Source organism: Hipposideros armiger, unplaced genomic scaffold (assembly GCF_001890085.2).
Source record: "Hipposideros armiger isolate ML-2016 unplaced genomic scaffold, ASM189008v1 scaffold_248, whole genome shotgun sequence".
NCBI lineage: Eukaryota > Metazoa > Chordata > Mammalia > Chiroptera > Hipposideridae > Hipposideros > Hipposideros armiger.
In genome coordinates, this window is record NW_017731598.1 from 1770430 (window position 1) to 1791818 (window position 21389).

The 21389-nt window shown below is 39.7% G+C and overlaps 2 protein-coding genes and 1 pseudogene across 2 annotated transcripts in view; 1 reads left to right on the forward strand and 2 right to left on the reverse strand.

Annotated features, from left to right (window-relative positions):
- Positions 1-5217, reverse strand: part of MSH2 (mutS homolog 2) — a 73389-nt gene extending 68172 nt beyond the window's left edge. Inside the window, exon 1 of the mRNA XM_019655873.1 lies at positions 4890-5217. Within this exon, the coding sequence (XP_019511418.1) occupies positions 4890-5100 (211 nt within the window). The 5' untranslated portion in view covers positions 5101-5217. The remainder of the gene's footprint in view (positions 1-4889) is intronic.
- On the forward strand, positions 188-841 carry LOC109389893 (cyclin-dependent kinases regulatory subunit 2 pseudogene; annotated as a pseudogene).
- Positions 5218-11956: 6739 nt separating the features above from the next.
- Positions 11957-20957, reverse strand: EPCAM (epithelial cell adhesion molecule). The gene is made up of 8 exons (XM_019655844.1): positions 20838-20957; positions 20321-20561; positions 19549-19614; positions 18312-18375; positions 16952-17053; positions 15641-15841; positions 13943-13987; positions 11957-12432 (listed from the first exon to the last, which is right to left on the reverse strand). The coding sequence occupies exons 2-8, from the start codon at positions 20539-20541 to the stop codon at positions 12391-12393; spliced, it is 741 nt and encodes a 246-aa protein (XP_019511389.1). The 5' UTR covers positions 20542-20561; positions 20838-20957; the 3' UTR covers positions 11957-12390.
- Positions 20958-21389: the final 432 nt, after the last annotated feature.

The window sequence follows — 21389 nt, forward strand, 5'->3', positions numbered from 1 at the left end:
ACTAGATTGAAGAACAAAACGACAGCAACTTGTCTGTTCCCCTTTCCCCAATTCCCCAATAAAAATCTTAAAAAAAAAAAAAAGAATAATTTGGAAGCTTCATCTTCATTCCGACACAATTATCATGTGTCTGCTTCATGTGGGCATTGCGCCGGGCGCTGGGGTTCAGAGGTGGCGACTGGTTAAGATGAAGTTCCTGCCCTCCAGCAGCTTTCAGTTTATTGGGATAGATGGGCAAGACTATAATAAGTGTCTAAGGTAGGAATGAGGTCCTGGGTTAGGAGGACCACCTAAGAGGGACAGCCTTAACATAGGAGTTATGAAAGGCTTCCAAGAGGAGCTAGAAGGCATTGCTTCCTGGAAGCCTCAACTGCCTTCTAAGCTCTGAAACCAAGAGACAAAACGAAGAAAATTTCTTTTTCTGTGACTCAGATTCCTTATCTATAAATTGGAGCTGGGTACTAACGCATCTCACAGGGCTTTATTATAAAAACGTATCACTAGGGTTGGTTGCAGTCCAGTCGTTGCCTTGGCTGGACATGGGTGTTTTGTCCACCGCACCCAATCTTCCTGTCTGGTTTCTCCCCCTCCACACTACCCACCTGCTGGCAAAACCATCCACAAGCAGATCTACTATTCAGACAAGTACTTCCATGAGCACTACGAGTACCCACATGTGATGTTATCCAGGGAACTTTCCAAACCAGTATCCAAAACCCATCTGATGTCTGAAGAGGAGGGGAGGAGACTTGGTGTCCAACAGAGCCTAGGCTGGGTTCATTACATGATTCACAACATGCTTCTCTTTAGACAGTCTCTTCCAAAAGATCAACAAAAATGAAGTGTATCTGAGGATCGTCAATTAAATCTTTTTCAAGTTTAATGTATATGTGTATACAAGGTAGTATTCAGTGAATACTTGAAAAATGTACAAATCATTCATCCAGACCTGTGCGTGAGCTGTATTCTTCACAACAGAGCTCAGTTAAATGCAGCTGCAAGTATGTTACTGTAAGGTGTTTCAGATAAAATTTCTTCTAGTCAGTTAATATAAGTGCCCATTTAGCTTTACCTGTTACTTTTGTTAAATCAAGTTTATATGAAATGAAAAAGTATCACTAGATGTTGAAGATTAAAAGTAGTTAAAAGGGGGGCCAGCCAAATGGCTCAGTTAGTTAAGAGCTCACTCAAGATCGCGAGCTCTGAGCAACAGCGGTTCGATGCCCAGCCCGAGCTAAGCAGCCACTGAGCTGCCCACAGGTGGCAGGATGGCTCAGCTAAAAAAATAAAAATAAATTTTAAAAAAATAGTTAAAAGGATGTGAATGAGTATAAATGCCAATAAAATAAACCAAACAGAGAAGAGGGAGAAAATGATCAACAGAAAGTCATCTCTGGGAGGAGGGGATGGGATCTACAGCACATTTTTCACTGGCACAATAGGGAAAGACTGAATACAGGTGAATTACAAGTACAGGTTCAAGAGATAACCCAAATGTCCATCAACTGACAAATGGATTAACAAATATGGTATATCCATACAATAGAATATTTGGCAAAAAGGAATTAAGTACTGATAACCTTAATGAACCCTGAAAATATTAAGAAGCCAGTCAAGGGCCGGCCAAGTGGCACGTTGGTTAGGAGTTGGCTTGGGACACCAGCTCTGGGCAGCAGGGCCCCAGTTCGTATCCCACATGAGGGCCAGTGACGCTGCGCCCTCTACAGTTAAGATGGTGAACAACAGCTCGACCTGGAGCTGGGCTGCTGTGAGTCACCGGCGATGGCATAGGCTACAATGGGGCTGGCCGGCAGCAGGCGTGAGCTTTCATGAGCTGCCGTGAGCGGCCGTCCAATGGCTGACAAGCGGCTGCCTCACCCAGGAAGAGTGCAATGATAGTACCAACATGGGCCGGTTGAAGCGACTTCCTCAACTAGACTGAAGAACAAAAGAACAGCAACTTGTCTGTTCCCATCCCCCAATTCAATAAAATCTTAAAAAAAAAAAAAAAAGCCAGTCGAAGATCACGTATTGTATAATTCCATTTAATCAAGCCCTCTCTCTGTATCTCTGGTTCACATCCTCAGGATCAAAAACATTCAGGAAAAAAAGTTAAATTGTTGCTGATGTTTATTATGTGGTTATATATATAATGGTTGTGTCTGTATTGAACATATACAGACTTTTTTCTTGTCAATATTCCCTAAACGATACAACATAAATTTACATTGTATTAGGTAAATAATCTAGAAATTATTTAAAGTATATCAGAGGATGTACTAATACATACATGGTTTTTTGGGGGTAATGAAAATGTTCTAAAATTTGTTGAGGTAATAGCTGCTTAACTGTGAATATACTAAAAACCAGTGAACTGTATATTTCAAGTGAGTGAATAGTATTGTATGTAAATATCTCAACAAGCCTGTTAATTAAAAGAAAAGTATAGGTTTGAGAGCAGGAAATTGAGGGAGTCCTCTAATGATTTCTATTTTCAAGACTGCTAAAGAATGTAGGGAAAGGTGACAGGGTCCAAGATTTTGTAAAGACTGGGAGTGCAAGGGATCCTAATCAGGTATTTATAGTTCCTTGAGTCCAGATGTAATTTACAATCTAGGTCATTTTTGCAATAATAATGCCTAGAAACAATGGAAACAGAGCAGCAAAGAAAAAGATTTTATTAACCCTTTACCCAGGTGGCACAGTATCAAAATGAAGAAAATTCCTTCCAAGAAACAAGTATTGGCAACTTTACGTCAAAATACATTATAAAACATATCCTCAGTCACACAGTTCACCTTGAACAGAAAGAACTGCAAAGCATTAGCTTTTGGGATCCAAGGTACTTTTTTTTTTTACCTCTCCCTTTTTCAGTTATTCAAGCATATTTCTAGTGACAAATTACCCATCCATCTTTTTATAGCTCTTTATTATCCAACCCAAATAAATATTAGGACAATTCTTTACCTAAAATGTGCCTTTGGCATAAATCTCTAATTAAGAAATAGATCCTTGGGAATAACATTTACTTGCTAATTGCCTTTAACCACATTATCAATATGATCAAGATAAGATGAAGTCTAGGTTACTCTATTCCTAGGAATGTCCCTGGCTAAACCCATATTTTAACTTTCATGGGCAACAAAAGGAAAAATTCTGTTTTTGTTTTTTTAAATAAAAATCTACACTCCACTATAAAAGATTCCTGGATGTTCATACTAAATTCCCTTCCCAATAAATGGATGTAATGCTTAGCATCCATCCATTATCTTTCCACAATCTAAATTACAAAGAAAAAAGTATCAGTGATCCAATTTATGCAAATATACAAGTATGTTTAGAACTTTTTACACCATTTTAAACGCTTAAACTACTCTAAACAGCAAAGTACAAAGACAAAACAAGAAAGTGTACTTACTAGCTTAGAATAACAAGTCATATAATCACTTTAAACTTGGAAGCAATTTAGACCATCATTAACTATGAAGCCACCCATAACTCTGGCTGGTCTTAACTGGTCCCCATATCTCCACTCTTGCCTCTTTTACCCCATCCTCCACACATTACAGCAGAAATGATCCAACACACCACTCCATCTTTGCTTAAATTAAGTCTTCAGACCTCTTACAGCCTACAGCATAAAATTCTAGCATCTCAGCACAACATAAAAAGCCTTTCCTCATCTGACTCCACCTACCTGGGCCACTCTCCTCACTCATCATTTCCTGCTTCAACAATACCAATCTACCTCTTTTCAGGCCCTAACCTCTGTAAACTCCTAGTCCTTCAAGACTCGAGTGGAATTTAGCCTCTAATATGCCTCTCCTGATGTCTCCAGTCTTTGGTGATCCTGCCTCTATGCCTCTTCCAACAACTTGTTATGGAGTGTACTGCCCTAGTTCTTCACCTTGAATTGTAATTTTTTTATGCCTTGCTCTCCACCAGAATGAGCTGTGAAGGCGGAGATATTGCCTTCATCTATGTCCTCCCAGCGTCCATAACCCTACCTGACACAGCAGCATTCAATAAATTTCTATCTAATGAATTAAACATCTTTTATGTCAATAACATCCCAACTGCATGTGGCAGAGGCAGGACTAGAAACCCCTAACTCCTTACTCCCCCTAGAATACTCTTTCCACTATCACAATAAAGCCAGGGAGGAAAGAGATCAACATAAAACATCTAGAACACCCAACCCACGTAGGGTGAAGAAGTGTGTCGCTTTCCAGGAAGAGATGATGTTGGAGATGGGGCTGCATTACAGACGGCACAGAATGCCGAGCTGAGGCACAAACGTACATTACTAACCCAGGGTCACACAGCCAGTAAATGGAGGAGCTGCAACTTTCATCAAAGCCATCTCGCTCCGAGTACGCGGTCCTGACCACCTGGCCACACTTTTTCATAGTTGATGACGGGTCCCTGCGCTGTTCCAGCGGTATAAACCGAGTGTGCGCAAGATGATGCTAGTGACATAAAATGGTCTCCAAACCCCCTTCTAGTCTAAATCTCACTCCTGAACTGGAGTTTGTTAATAGAGAGATTTGGCGTTGTTCGTGAAGAGAGTCACAGGGCCCAGGCGAGGCCGTGGAGCAGAGACCCACGCGACTGCTGGAAAATTAAATAGAACGTATTAAAACGCCTCGCACGACACCTGGCACGCAGTAAACGGTCCCCTACGCGTTCGTTATTAGCTCGACTCTGAGGCAGCTGCAGAAGAACAGACTCAGGGCGGAGGCAGGGCAGGGGGCAGGCGGGTAGCGCGCCACCTGGCCAGGCAGGGGCGGAGAAAGCGCAATTCCCCACAGGGCACCCACGTCCCTGGCCTCCACGCCGGAGGCCACTTCACAGGGTCCCTCCAGAGCCCGCGCCGTCCCGGTCCTCACCTGCTGGTCCCATGTACTTGACCACCCCTTGGGTCTTGAACACCTCTCGGGCGGCCAGCAGCGCGTCCTCACGGTGCGCTGTGTAGAAATCGCCCCGATCGAAGAGGCGCACCGTGGTGGTCGGCTTCTCTGGCATACCCTGGAAGAACCGCACGAAGCCATACTCGGCCGCGCTATCCAGCTGCAGCGTCTCCTTCGGCTGCACCGCCATTTCGGAACCTCGCCACAGGCTGGCTGAGAGAGCTGCGCGACCCCGCACCCACTAGGCTGTTTCCCGCCACCCCTCCCTCGCCCCCCGTGCGGCCTCCGGCGTCTGCGGCCTGCCCAATCAGCATCCAGCGTTGCATTTGAGTGGGTGGGAATCCGCCGCCGCAGCCAATCACAAATGGACGAGGCCCAGCTTCCCGCGCACGCTAGTGACTGTCAACTGCGCATGCTTGAGCCTAGGTCGCGCGTCGACCCTGGCGAATGCCGGTCCTTAAAAGGATTCAGTTCTCCGCGTTTTCTCGGCTGCACAGGCTAGAAACCCAGGTGGAGGAATAAGTAGGGGTAGGCGATCAGGTGGCACGTTCAGGCAGGTTTTGCGTTTATTACGTACCCGGAAGCGTGAGAGTGGAATCAGAAAGAAACTTGAAAACACGGAAAAAGTAGCCTTCTTCCCCATGCCAGTATTTTTTTAAACCTGTGCCCCTCCCCCAGCTGCCCCTCTTTTCCTTTTTAAGCAGACTGCCAACATCAAGATTACAGGTTTATTCTCCACAACCTCCTTACTGCTCCGTGCTAGACAAATTATCTCTTTTAGTCCACTCCTTAACTGATTCATTCATTAAAAAATATTTATATGGCCTGCTTTATGCCAAACTCTCAGGATCTAAAGATCACTAGAAAAGAAAAACCACTGCCTTTGTTCAGCTAACCTTCTAATGACTGGATTCAGATAATACACGTAGTAAATAAACTAAATGGTATTTTATAAATTAAGCATTTAGATTAAAAATAAAGATGGAGAAGAGGGAATGAAATTTTTTTAAACGTTGAGCAAAGACCTGAAGGAGGCCCTGCATAGTTACCTGCCTTAGAAAAGTATCGCACTTCCTGTTTGGCTCACCCTTCCCCCATGGAAACGACCCCAAACCCAGATTCACCAAGCAGGATTACCCTCTGGGCTTTTCAAACTAATTCCCGGGCCCCACCCACATACAATGGGTTGGAATTTCTGAAGGTGGAGCCTTCGGATCTTTTAAAAAGCATCCTGGGTCTGCCTGATAATCAGCTTAGTTTAGAAACCTTGGCCTACAGTTAAAATTCAAATCCCTTGGAAAGCAGAAAAAGTTTGGATCGTCTGACTGCTGACTACTTTTCCAGCAACATCTACATCCATTAGTGCTCCCTCCTCTCACCCAAACTCTTTGATCTAGGAGGGGAAGTTCCCCTTCCCTCTCAACACGTGACTCAAACACAAACTTGCCCCTCAGCTCTGGAATGGCCCTTCCTGATGACTAGGTAAACTCCTAATCATCATTCCTTCTTCATCACAGAGGTCTCAGAGAAGCCTGCCCAGTCTCCCCCGGTGTAATTAGTTGCATTGCCTTCTGGGGGTCCCACCGTATTCATATCTTTATTATAAAACTTGCTTTGTTTTAGAAATAACTGTTCACCTGTCTTACTAAACACCTGGAAAGGACACAGATGGGTATTTATTTATAGCTAATAATGGCTAATGTTCATCAACGTTTATTGACTCTTGAAAGTTTTCATTGTTTTCACATGTAATTACTGTTTTAAGCTTTGCAACTCTAAGTGTTAGGAACTACTACTCTTATTTTACAGTAAGGAAACTAAAACTTGAAGATGTAAAGTAACTTGCCTAACATCACACAGCTAGTAAGTAACAGAGCTAGAGAGTTCAGTCTTGTTCCAAATTCTGTATGCTTAACCCTCTGTGTGCCATAAGGTTAAGGTGTACATATAGGTGTACAAAAAATGCATGTAAATGAATGAGCTGTACTTCATAATAACCACTTCTATATGATAACCTGACCTTCAGTGTAATTCCATCTCTCCCCTTTCCTATTTCACATTCTAAATAGGGAGTTCAGAGGGAGGCAGCCCCCAAGGTTCATGTGGGGATCAAATGAGGTAATAGCTCTGAAAGTATTTTTTAATCTTGTAAACAACCTTTATACTGTTTATCATCACATTTACCCCCCCCCACCCAGACTATTCTTATTCATATACTTATTCTCATTCTTATTCATTTATTTGTCAATTGAGTCTATTAATTCTAAAAATAAAGAGAATGCCCACACTTGCCCTGATCTATCTGGAGAGTCAGTACCCAGACACAAATACTAAAGGACAATTCAAAGTTACTAGAGGACAATTCAAAGTAATGTGAAGAGCTATAGAGAATGTCAAAACATAATAAGCTTCTGAAGGCAATTTAAGAAAGACAGGGTTTACATGTGAAGGCCTTATGGGAGAGGGTTTGTGTTCATATAGGTGAGGACAGTGGATTTTATTCTGATCTTTAAAAATGAACAACGTTGAAAAAAATCTACTTCAGGCTATGAGCAAGATACCCACCTTCAGAATATTTGTACAGATTAGGGGCATAGGTCAGTGGGAATTTATAAAGTGGTGGGAAGCACATGTTTTAGGATGGTAGGAAAGGCTTGTGAGATTATGTTGTATCTACTGAACCTGTTGCATTTGTTAGGGAGGAAAAATCTTTACCTCTACCTTCTTAGGTTCGGTGACTAGGAACTTGTGAATTAAACTGACAAAAGACAGATTAAGAGCAGAAAAAGCATACAATTTTTATTAATATTTATGTGCATAGGAGTTCACAGAAAAGAAGTAAATCTCAAAGAAGCAGTTAGGTCAGGGGCTTATATAACCTTTTTTAACAAAGGGAAAAGGACTTAGGGTTCAAGTGATGATAAATTGTGGGGAAGTGACTAGAAATATATGGGAGAATTAATGGAAGACAGGGCTATTTTAGTAAGGTCTGTTTATGCAAATTCATCTCAGTGTGGACTCCCCGCCTCTGGTGATAAATTGCTTTTCCCTCCCTTGGTACAAGGAGAAACATCTTCACAAGGGAAATTTATGCCCTGCTCTTAGGCAAATAAGGGGAGGGCAGAGAACTTTTTCTGCACCTGATTTTCAATTGCTTTCAGCTCAAAATAATCCTTATGCCAAAGTAACATTTTGGGGTGGCATATCGTGATCTTCGTGTTGAATGAAGTAGAAAGAGCTGAGGCTAAAGTGTAAAGAAAGGCTTCAGGAAAGAAGGGGATCTTAAGCTGGGCCTTGACTAAGTAGAGGGTATAGTGGGAAATAAGGTAGATTGTGATCAGATTTTAGTTGTTGTGGGAATGATATACAGAAGGGATTGAGAGTGGGAACAGGTTAGTTTTAGGAAAGGCAAAAAATTACATTAATCTAGGCAATTTAGGTAAAGTTTGGGAGCAGGGTGTTGGCAGTAGGGAGGAAGGAGGAACCAAGGAAGGCCACACAGAGCAACCAGGGCTAAATAATACCACAGGAGCCCAAGGGCTAGGATGCCACCCCTGGGACGCTCCTATGACTGCCATGGGTCTCACCCATTGGTGCCCAAGAGTGTTTTCTCAACTGTTCTTCCTTCTTTTTATCACGAGATTCCAAGTCTTCTTGTGCCTGTGTCCTGGATACTCAGAGCAGACGGAAGATCTCCACCCTTAAACTTCTACAGAGGGTAGAGAACTGCCTCTCACCAATACCATTCAGAGGAGAATTCTCCCCAAATTGAAAAGGGGATGGGATACTGGACAGCCAAAAGGGGAAAGAGTGTCTGCTACAGGGCCAGACTGTGAAAGGCCTTGTATGCCCCTCTGTCAGGTGAGAGGAGTAGATTTCATGTTGTATAAAATCTATGATCAGCTTTTGGCAAATAATTCTAGAAGCAATGTATAGTTTGGGATAGAGAGAATAGGTTGTTGGCGAAGAGACCAGTGAACATGTATAAGATTAGAGGAGAATTATTTCTGAGGGAGAATCACAGGGCCTGATGACTAAAGGAACAGAGAAGGTAAGACAAAGAGAAGAATTTGGGACTTGTCAGATGGTGATGTCATTAACTGATTCTGAGAATACAAGAGACGAACTAGGTTTGTGAAGGAAGGCGATGAGACCATTAAAGACTAGTTACATGAAACATAGACAGTGTAGTATAGAACTCAGGATGAAAGGCAGAAAGTGATGGTATTTCTATTATCATCTAGGTCTAAAGCAAGGGAATGGATGAAATCCTCCAGGAAGAAAAAAGAGGAAAAGTAGAAGTAAGGACAAATCCTGAGAACATCGGTATTTCGGTCAGTAGAAGAGGAAAACAACCAGGGAAGACTGATGCCAATGAAGCTAAAGAAAATTTGTAAGCAACATACTGGGGTAGGAAATGGGGTAGTCAATATGGTGGTAAGCTGTGGCGATATCAAATGATGAAAATACTGGGGGGGAAAGGACACTGGCAATTAGCAGGTCAGTGTCGCTCTTAGCAAGAGTAGCTTTAGAAGAGATAGGACAGGAACTAGAGAGCATTGGGTTGAAGAGTGTGCTAGCTACGATGTACCCATTAGCTCCAAATTCACCTTTTGCCTCCTCTTTAAAAATGGATCTGAAGCTTTGTCAGTAGAGGGCGCTGGAGAGACACTGGAAGAGGAGAGTCTTGTTCTCTTGCAGCACCGGTGGCTTCCCCAGTGCCGAGCTCCTGCAAACCCAGGGCTTCTCCATCGTCTCATGGGTGGCTTCTCCAGCACAATGCTGCTCCTGCAGTAGACAGCAGCCCGCAGCTTCCCTGAGCACCTGCCCACACCCCAACTCTAAAAGGCAGTTTTATAGAGTGGCTTTGGTGTCCGGTGGGGCATCTCCCTATGAATAGCTTCCCCCAGCAGCCTAGAGCACCGGACAGCAAACTTTTTCTGTTAAGGACAGCAGTAAATATTTTAGGGTTTTGCCAGCCATTGATTAACTCTGCCACTGTTGTTGGAAAAAGCTACACACCTTATGTAAACAATAAAACTTATGGACACAGAAATTTTTATTCCATAATTTTTACAATATCACGAATTATTCTTGTGATTTTTTTCCCCCAACCATTTAAAAATGCAAACACCATCCTTAGCTCCCTAGCTGTATAAAAACGGGTGGCAATGGGCCAGCCTGCAGGCTGTCGTTTGATGACTCCTGCCCTAGAGGGCCGATTTCCAAGTTCTGCCAGTGCAGCACCACAGCAACTTCTCCGCTTCGCTTTTTATTGTGAATATCTTATTTTTGTCTAAAACTGAAACTCTGGGAATTCAAAATTAACATCCTTGTCTGTGAGCTTCTTACAGACACCAGCAAGTTTCAACCTACAAGAAATAATTCATCACAAAACTTTTAAAATACACACATCTTAAAGCCTAGTGATTTTGTGAGACTGTTCCCTGTATGGCTTTTCTCTCAACCAGGTACTGAGAAGATAAGGAATATATAGGACATGCCCTTCAGTCCCAAGACTGGGGACAAGCTCATCTCCAATGTTGTGAAACAGGACTACACCACACACCCAAGTGCTGTGCTCCTCTGGACCACATGGACAAAACTCAGACACACACAATGCCTCTCCCTCAAGGTCTGGGGCTCAGGGTGTGGGGTTTGGGGGCAGTAGAGGTCTCTTCGTTGGGTGCTGTGTCCTACGGGGAGTGGCTGCTCTATATATCCACTATTCCTATTGTCTTTCAAGTTCTCGTTACTTTCTACTAGCTATAATAATTTTTATCACTGCATAACAAATTACCACAAATTTAGCATCTTAATAAACATCTTAATGTTTAGCATCTTAATATGTTTCCATGGGTCTGAAGTCCAAGCATATCGTAACTGGGTCCTTTTCTCAGGGTCTCAAGACTAGTGATGTCTGCTATGGCTGTCATGTCATCTGGAGCTGGGGTCTTCTTCCAAGCTCACTGGTCCTAGGCAGAATTCAGTTCCTTAGGTTCTGGGACTGAGGTCCTCGGGATCTATAGTCAGCCTGCTGTTTTCTGAAAGAACTCTCCACATGGCAGTCTGCTTTAAGGCTAACAGAGTACCTCTGCTGTTTCTGCTTGTCTCTTACCTTTAGACCAGCGGTTCTCAACCTTCCTAATGCTGCAACCCCTTAATACAGTTCCTCATGTTGTGGTGACCCCAACCATAAAATTATTTTCGTTGCTACTCTATAACTGTAATTTTGCTAGTTATGAATCGTAATGTAAATATCTTTTTGTTTTCCAATGGTCTTAGGCGACGCCCCTGTGAAAGGGTCGTTCGACCCCCAAAGGGGTCACAACCCACAGGTTGAGAACCGCTGCTTTAGACACTCTTTGAAAAGGCTCATCTAATTAAGTCAGGCCCACCCACAGTAATCTTTTTGTCAACTGATTAGGATTCTTAATTACATCTGCAAAATCCTTCTTCATATAATCTTTTGAGTGACAGCCCATCATATTCACAGGCCCTGCCCATCCTCTAGAAGAGGGGTTTATATACAGCATATACATTAAGGATATGAAATCTTGGGGCCATCCTAGAATTCTGCCTACTATAGAAGGGATAAAAATCATGTTTAAATTTTTTAATATATTTTTTGATGTTTTCATCGTGTTTTCAAAATTTTCCTATCAAAAGTAAAATATTTAACTTCATATAAAATGTTACTTGCACCATAACTATTCATTATATAAGATGTTCAAAAACTGGTGTTTCTAACTCAACCAACCATAGAATTCATGGTTTATAACATTCTCCATTAATTCTGCCTTAAGGTCTAAGTGTTTGCCAAAATGCCCATTTGTCTAAAACAGAATCTTTGATTTATTTAGAATAAAACTGATTTTTCTGTGTAGAAGTTACATAAGTTATACATATTATATTGAATATACAGTACATGATTAGTACTTATGCAAAACTCTAATTTGTAATTAGCATCCAGAGCATTTCTTAACCATTATCTTATATGTATACTATGAAATTTGATTCAATATAATTCAAATAAAGTTAGGAAATTCAGTTTTAAAATGTTTTTATTTCGTAGTTCATATAAAAGGTACATATGTACAAGACTCAAAGTAAACAGGAAGGCAGCTTCCAATCACAAATGGATGAGACAACAGTCACTCAAACTCTACTGTGGAAGCATATTTAATGCACACTCTTCAATGTTATGTACAAATAATTTTAACTATTCAGTCTAAGTTCTAGGACAATCAGATTCTGGGATATCAGATCTATATAAATATTACACTTGTGATCAAATTTTAAGATTGGTAAAGTCAATTTCAAGCTGCTTATATTTTGAGTGCAGGTTTCACTATTACAAATATATGTTAACTAACAAAATAGTAGTCCTCAAAGATTTCTTTGTCCCATGCTCATATATTTGTAATCTGAGTCCGTTTGTTAATTTCCCTCCTTGTAGTTGCTATTCAAATTACAGTAGTTATCCATGGAGTTCCCTACGCATCTCACCCATCTCCTTTATCTGAAATAGAGGAAAAAAGAAAAAAATTTTAAATAATTTTCCAAAATTTTGCTCATTCTAAAAAGTTAAAAAAACCTATTAATGAGGAAAGCAAGATGATTCTCTTCTACATTTATGAGACTTATTTATATCAATCTTGTAGGGCCGGCCGAGTGGCGCGTTGGTTAAGAGCTGGCTTGGGACACCAGAGGGCCCCGGTTCAAATCCCACATATGAGGGCCAGTGACACTGCCCTCTAAAGCTAAGATGCTGAAAAACAGCTCAACCTGGAGCTGGGCTGCAGTGAGTCGCTGGCCCGTGAACGGCTTGCCAGAAGCCGGCTACTGATCTGCCTCACCCAGGAAGAGCGCAATGATGGTGCCAACTTGGGCCAGGGAAGCAACGTCCTCCACAACTAGACTGAAGATCAAAGGGACAGCAACTTGTCTGTTCCCCTTCCCCCAATTCCCCAGCGCTGTTCCTATCCCCCAATTCCCCAATAAAAATCTTAAAAAAAAAAGAATTAAGTGACTAGTCCCAGATCACAAAAAGTTACTTATAGGTAGAACTGAGACATGGTAATAACTATAACAGTTAGCAAACATTTTGCTCTGTGGCAGCATAGGACCAACATCTTACACACATTACTTTGTTTAACCTTTACAATGGGTCTGTGTGTACTACTATCCCCATTTTACAGATAAGGAAACACAGACTCTTAAAGAAGTAAGATAACTTGCCCCGCTAATAAGCGGTCAAACCCCGGTCTATATTGCTCTTAACCACAACACTACATTGTCATTCTGACTTTCTGTTATGATTCAATTCATAATCCCCTAGACCTGTGGTCACCAATCCAGGTAAAGTAGATGATCAACTATGTAAGGGATAAGATGTTAAGACTTTCTAGTTCCATTAGATTTTTTCAGTATTCTTTTACATTTCTGTTATTTGGTAAAGTATCAGTAAATAAAATGTATACAATTATAAACAAACACATAAATATACAATAAGTGAGGGATATACTGAAAATGTTATTGATAGGGTTCAAAGCCAAGTGTGTGCATATCAAATTCCAAGTAACTGAAACACACTAGCAATCTCACACTTTAATTTCACACTAGTGGACGTGACTAGTATGCAAGATTTACTAAGACACAAATAAGTTCATTTTTAGTGATTATCATTTCAATGGCAGACACAATAAATCAGGTCATTAGTCACACTGAGTTTCTTCTCTACTGTGACTCCACTAGAGTATGCCTCTAAAAGATTCCATTAAATGTAGAAAAAAATAATCATAGCCTTCCCATCCCACTAATCTTTGAGGCAGAAGTCAATATAAGCCATGGAACTCAGGCAAGAGAACTTATTATGCAAGGATACACTGTAAGACTGTCCCCTAGAACCCTAAGGACCATACTATAAATGGACCCCAGGATAACTGAGACCTGTCAGTGTCTAGGAAGGTACAGTGATTATTGGGAGTAAGAGATTAAACAAGGGCCTTTTTACTAAGTAATCCATTTACCTCAGCCTTCTCATACTTTGTCGTTCTCTTCTTTCTGGAAATAATCTGAATGGAAGAAAAAGGATGACTAGTTTACGATTGTTATCCAAACAAAAAGTTTGTCTAAACTGGCATACGTACAACTACATAGTTTTAATGGACATTATTCCTATCTGAACAAATTTAATTTAAAAATCTATCTACAGACATTATTTATTAAATTAAAATTCACTACTAAACTAAGAAAAGAAGTCTACCACAAGTGAAACAAACCAAAAAAAATGTACTGAGAAAATAAATCATCTTTAATGAAATTTAACTGCTTAGTGTGCCTTCTTCCACATCTTGTTCCATCCTAATACAAGCATATATAAACATATGGGATCATGCAATATTTTTGCACAACCTGTATCACCACAGGAATTCTACCAGATCAAAAGCTATACATTGAACTCACTCTTTTTAATAGCCACTTTATTCCATAGCATGGATATACCACAATTTACTCATATGTTCTCCTGATGTACACTCAGATTACTTCCAGATTCACCCTTACTAGCAACACTGCAATATAGATCCTTGATCGTGCTTCTGTATGTACCTGTGCTTTCATTTAACAGGACAGTTAGATTTCTATGATTAATCTTTCATGTGTTCATTTGCCATCTTGAATTCCTCTTCTGTAAATTTCCTGTCCATACCTGTTGCCATTCTTCCTTTACTTTCCTCATCAATTTGTTAAGAACTCTTTATATATTATGTATAATACCCTTTTTTTGTTTTATGCATGATATTTTCCCCAGGCCTATCAATGATATTTCTTACTTTACAGTATCTTTGTCATACAAAATATTTAATTTCAATGAAGTCAAATATATTATCTTTTCCTTCAGATTCCAGATTTCTTGCTTTACTTGGTTTCCTTTACCACAAGGTTATATAAATATTTCCTAAATTAATTGTGAATTTATTTTTAAAACATTTTTAACGATACTTCATCTGGAATTTGTATTTCAACACAGGTGCACTGCCCAACTCCTTTCACATCACTGTGCTCCAGAACGTGCCATTCACACACAGTTGGGCAATATGGTCAGCCCTGGTGGGGTGACTCAGGAATTCAACTTTTATTTTCTTTCAGATGAATAGCCAAGTGTGGTAATTCCATTGAACTGAAAATAAAAGTTCCCATATATCCTCAAATCTATTTCTGAACTCTGTTATGTTGGTAAGAGTTCCTGATGCTGCAACATCCCTACATTTCTAGAATAAACCCTGCTTACTAACCTTAGGTGATATATTCTTCTTCTGAAGCACTGCTAAATTCAATTTGCTAATCTTTTATTTAGTATTGCTGCTGCTTCACGTTTATCACTTTTAACACCTTTCTATGTTAACCTTAATTTGTGTTCTGTTGTTTCAATTCAGCTTGATGGCAACATATCTTGTTTTAAAAATATGTGAGGAGCTCAGCTACAAGCTTTTCTCAGATTAGTATCCTTCCTTGCTTCATAACATGACTATTTCATAAAAAGGGGCCAGAAAAGCAATATATTCACTCACTATAGAGAATTATAAAAAAATAAAAATTAAAAAAAAAAATGAAGATTTTTGTTTTGTTTTATTAATGTTTTAGAAAATAAATGTAGTGTTTTCATATTGTCACTTTTTCTTGAAAGAATATACCCTTAAATGAAATTTCACTTGTTCTATACTCACCAGCACAACAATTCCAGCAATAATTGCTATTGTCACAACCACAATGACAGCAATAATACCAGCTTTTAGACCTTGCATTGAAAATTCAGGTGGTTTTTCATCAACATAGTAAATTGCAGTTCGACCAGGATCCAGATCCAGTAGTTCCCCATCTACTGTCAAGTCCATTCTCTTGGAATGGAACAAGGATTCATCTTTAACCTATATTGAGCAGGAGGAAAGCAATTTAAAATATTTAAGAAAACCTGGCCACACAGAATTACATGTCAATCATAAACCAAAAGAACTGCTGCCAATGGGCCGGCTGAGTGGCGCATTGGTTAAGAGTTGGCTTGGGACGCCAGCTCTGAGCAGCAGGGCCCCAGTTCGGATCCCACATTAGGGCCAGTGATGCTGTGCTCTCTACAGCTAAGATGGTGAACAACAACTCGACCTGGAGCTGGGCTGCCTGAGTTGCCGACAACGGCGTAGGCTGCAGCCCCTGCTGCAGTGGGCTGCCATAAGCTACCATGAGTGGCTGGCAGCCGGCGTGAGCTGCCATGAGCAGCCATCCAGTGGCCAGCGACCAGTCTGCCTCACCCGGAAGAGTGCAATGATAATACTAACATGGGCCAGTAAAGCGATGTCCTCCACAACTAGACTGAAGAATAAAAGGACAGCAACTTGTCTGCTCCCCTCCCCCAAATCCCCAATAAAATCTTAAAAAAAAGAAAAAAAAAAAGAACTGCTGCCAAGAATCTATGGTTTTAGTGATAATAGTCTCATACATTGAAATTTTTAAAAACATATACTGGGAAATGTCCACATACATACAAAAGTAGAAAAAATGCTATAATGAAGTCCCATGTACCTATCACCAGATTCAACAATATAAACACATGGCAAATCTTATTTTACTTATTCTTCCTTCTATCCCACCCCCATAATATATTAAAGCTTAAACAAACTATTCTATTGCATCAGTTACATAGCATTTCTCACACATCCTCTTACTCATGGAAATAGTAATAGGGAGAGGCTATACACACAAACTAAGTAACTACCAAGGAGGTACGTAATAGATAAGAATTATAAGATACTCTAGGCAGAACAGTTTGATAAGACACATAAATATACAAACAAGAAAGGTGTATAAGAAAGATACATGTGAGTGCTAGGGAAGACATTAATTGTAGCACAAGAACCACTTGGAGAATAGATATGGCTGATCTATAAATGGAGAAATAGATGATGAAAGATCTTGAATACATCGAGGCATATTAGACATTACATTTCTAAACACAGGAATAAAATGAGGAAGATTATACTCACATCTTTTTCAAAATAATAAGCCACATCAGCTATATCCACATCATTCTGAGTTTTCTGAGATGCATTTTGTACCAAGTCAATAGTGATAACATCCTTCTCATACTGGGGGGGGGGGGGGGATTGAAAAATATAAATTAATAGTAGCACAACCAAAATTATATGAAAATATCATTGTTCAATAAGCAGAATATTCAGTGTAATTTTCTGTACTCTACATGTGTCAGTGTTTTATTCATTAGTAGATAATTGAGTTTATCACTAATAACTAAAAAAATCTTTGGAAGGTCTTTAAATCTATCCAAGGGAAATAAGACAGCAATGCAAGGGCCGGCCGAGTGGCTCAGTTGGTTAAGAGCTCGCTCAAGAGTTTGAGCTCTGAGCAACAGTGGTTCGAGTCCAGCCCGAGCTGAGCAGCCGCTGAGCTGCCCAACAGGTAGCAGGATGGCTCAGCTTAAAAGACAGCAATGCAAACAAATATAATTATAATGCATTTTTTTTTCAAGAAAAATTTTTTCTCCTGAAAAAATTTTAAAACAAACTATTAAAACACCGTATTTTGGGGGTGACCTGTTAGCTCAGTTGGTTAGCGTGTGGTGCTGATAACACCAAGGTTGCCAGTTTGATGATCCCTGCATGGGCCACTGTGAGCTGCACCCTCCTGAAAAGAGTCAACTATGCCATTGTAGCATGAAAGCAATGTGTAACCAATGACCATGGCTGTTCCCCAATAAAATTTTAAAAAATAAAATAAAATAAAAATAACAACACCGTTTTGGTTGGAACGACTTTAAAACTAAAATGCAACCTACAATGCAGTATGCATTTACGATGTTCTACTTTTAGGAAACGAAAAAGTGTATTCCTTCCAAAAAGTCTTTTAAAATATGACATCTATTTTAATCCAGAAGAATTTAAGAATAAATTCATACAGCCTTGAAACAAAAGAGTTCCATCACACTGTTCAAGCATTTTTCAACCAGTGTTGAAAAATGAAAAAGTTAAGGAAGAAACAACTAGTGAAGGACTAGCTGGCTCCTTAAAACAGAGAAGATGGGAGCTAGGTAGCACCCTAAAGTATGTATATGCCAAGAGCAATCAGAGAGAGTTTTCCATGGTGAGACTGGCATGTTAGGGATACTAAAAGATACTACGATTTCTTTAAGAATAAACTGAAGTTTTCAAAGGGTATGGAAGGAAAACAAAATAGGGAATTTGCTTTATTAAGTGCTGAAGGCTGAAACTATTACTCAGATGCAGTTTAATCACTACTAAAAATCAGACCCAAACAATACTGCTCCACCAACTTTCTGCTAAAGCTCATTTAAAAAAAGAGAGAACGAGAGAGAGAGAGAAAACTTACCAGAATATCTTTGATATATTTTGGATCCAGTTGATAACGAGTTGTGATTACCTCCTTGAATGCACTATAATTAAAAATCATGTTTTTTTAAAAAAGTGGTTGTACTACACAACATTAAGCACTACTTTTTAACTAAGCAGATAGCTCAACGTCTAGAACCGTCATTAACCAAACTTGTTGAAAATGTTATGCCATTTTCCAAACATCATAATAATTGATTCAGGCTAGAATTATCCATTGATGCTAAACTGTTGAGCCCCACTTTGATCAGAAACAGGATATCAAGTATCTGCCCACAGATTATAGTAATTAAAAAAAGGAAATGGTGGAGAAACCTGGGAGACACCACCTTAACCACAGTTAACTTCACTACTAAAGGGACAAGGTGACGTGCCTCCTTATGTGAAGTACTTCAGAGGACATAACATCACTTAAGTGGTTTTTCTGTCAAAAACGCATAACCTATACTTAATTATGAGTAAACACCAGACCAATCCAAACAAGACAAAGAAAGGCCAAAACAGTGTTCCATGTTAAAACAGACTACTAAACAGTCATGAAAACTACTAAATGCAATGCATGATCTTAGACTGGGTCCTGGGTTAGGCGATAAAAAACTGTTACAAAGGACAATAGTGGGCAAACTGGCACAATATGGTATAACATTAAATTTCTTGAATTTGATTAACTGTACAGTAGTTATGTGCAAGAATGCCCTTTGTTTCTAAGAAAAGATACATTCAAGTATTTAGGGGTCAAGGGGCATGGTATCTACAATTTTGCCTTAAATAGTTCTGGAAAAAAGATTTATACATGCTTAGATATAGATAGCATACAACATATGCATACACATACACATATAAAAATAAAGTAAGGGCTGGCCGAGTGGCTCAGTTGGTTAAGAGCTCGTTCAAGAGTTTGAGCTCTGAGCAACACGGGCCCCGGTTTGATTCAGGGCCCGAGCTGAGCTGCCGCTGAGCTGCCAAGTGGTGGCAGGATGGCTCAGCTAAAAAAAATAAAATAAGGCAAATGTTTGTTTGAATCTAAGTGAAGGGTACTACAGACATCTATACTATTCTTGTAATTCTATTTCAAAATAAGGTTAAAAATATTATGTATATTATCTTATTTTTCAGAAATATTAAAAAGCATTGAGGCTTGTTTTAGTTATTTAATGGTGTGGGATGGAAGAGCTGAGCATCAACTGTGTAAATACTATGCAATGAATAACACTTACGTCTGCAAACTTTTAACATCATAAGGTTTTTCTCTTGTTTTGTGTTTTAGTTCAATGATGATCCAGCTGTAAAGTAAATGGACAGTATTGACTGACTAGAACAACTCAGACTTTTACATTATTTTCCTAGTAGGCTAATAATAAAATTCCCAAGTGGAATTACAGTAGACCTAACAGCAAAAGATTTATGCACTAGATATGCCTTTAATTTCTTCCTTGGCCCTCATACATCTTTCATAAAGAACTCATCCAGGAGGAAACACTCTTTCTAACACTGACCCCCGGCCTCTGGCCACCACACACAAGGTCCAGTTTTTAGTCCTTTAGTCTTATGCTAGCTTGAGTGTGTTTCTGTTCCTTTTCATTATATAATCCCTAAGACAACTCTATCTCACTTTAAAACACAATAAATGAGCAAATAGGTTAAATCATTCATATATATTTCTTACTAATCCAACTGTAAAATACTGAACAGTGTTAAGTAAAAATATAAAAAGGAACATTGTGTTTAGTATGCTACCATAAGAAAAAATATATTGCCAGTAAATTCATAAAATATTTCTGGAAGGTCATGGAAACAACTGGTGACATCAGTTCTATGGAGGCAAACTGGGTAGCTGTGGGATTGAGATGGGATGGAGACTTCTCACTGTACCCCCTTTTCTATCTTTTGAGCTCCAAATCATGAGATCAAATTACATATTCAAAAGTAAGTTTAATTAAACAATTCCGGAAAGCATGAAAACAATTAATACGGGCAAGCCCAACTCACTAGGTCCTCACTCGTTCGGAGCAAGATTTTTCAGTGTCCTTATCCGTTCTTCTGACACCAGCAGTGTTCACACACCAGCACGTGGTGGTGCCATTGCACTGCTTGGCTTTAAAGAGCCCGTTCTCATCACACTCAGGATCATAGAGCCCATCGTTATTCTGGATAGCATCTTCAGGCTTCGGTCTTCTCCCCGACTTTGAATGGCTCATTTCTGCCTTCATCACCAAACATTTGCTAGCCACTGCAAAGAAAGCTTAATGTCAAACTGAAAAATAACTGCAGTTTTATGCTTAAGGAAAAAAAAATTTAATTTAACTCCAAACTCCCAGGGTCAAAGATTATTGTAGACTTACATGTTCCACGATCAGTTTCTAAAGATTCATGAAGCTTCAGGTATGGGATAATTTTGACAAAATTCAGACTTGAGCCAATAAAAGGCTTCCCAACGCAAAACACATCCATTAAAAGAACTATAAGTCAAAATAAAGTTTAAAGGCAATGAAGATATTCTACTCACGTTTTGAGCAAATGACGGTATGTTGTGTACCAATTGCAGTACACTGGCATTGACCTAACGTGTTCTCAGAGCAGTTTGTGGTCAGTTTGTAATTTTCACAGATACATTCTAGAAAGAAAATTTAAAAAACCCACTTTAAAATGTGAATCCAACGATCAACTGTGGTGTCCCAGCAAAATTATATTTTGACAATAATGCCCAAGTTACAGCGATACAAAGCCTTAAAAAAAAGTGGTCCTAAATATTTTTTCAGCTATAATTTGAGTGGCTGACACTATGCTAAATAGTTTGTATAAATTATATAGACAGTCTAATTTGCATGCATCCCCATTTTGTTTTTTTAAACCAAGAATACAGCCCTCAAAACATCATACTCAGCTTTGCCTTTCCGATACTCCCAATGTCAGATGCTTCCCTCCTCCCTGTCAAGAAAAACCTTGCCTGTCAGTTACTCATTTCCCCAAATTAACAATTCCAATTATAGGATTTGTGAATAGCTCACATTCCCTCCTTCACTCCCCCAACCCCATTTTCTTAATAAGAGGCTTGCTT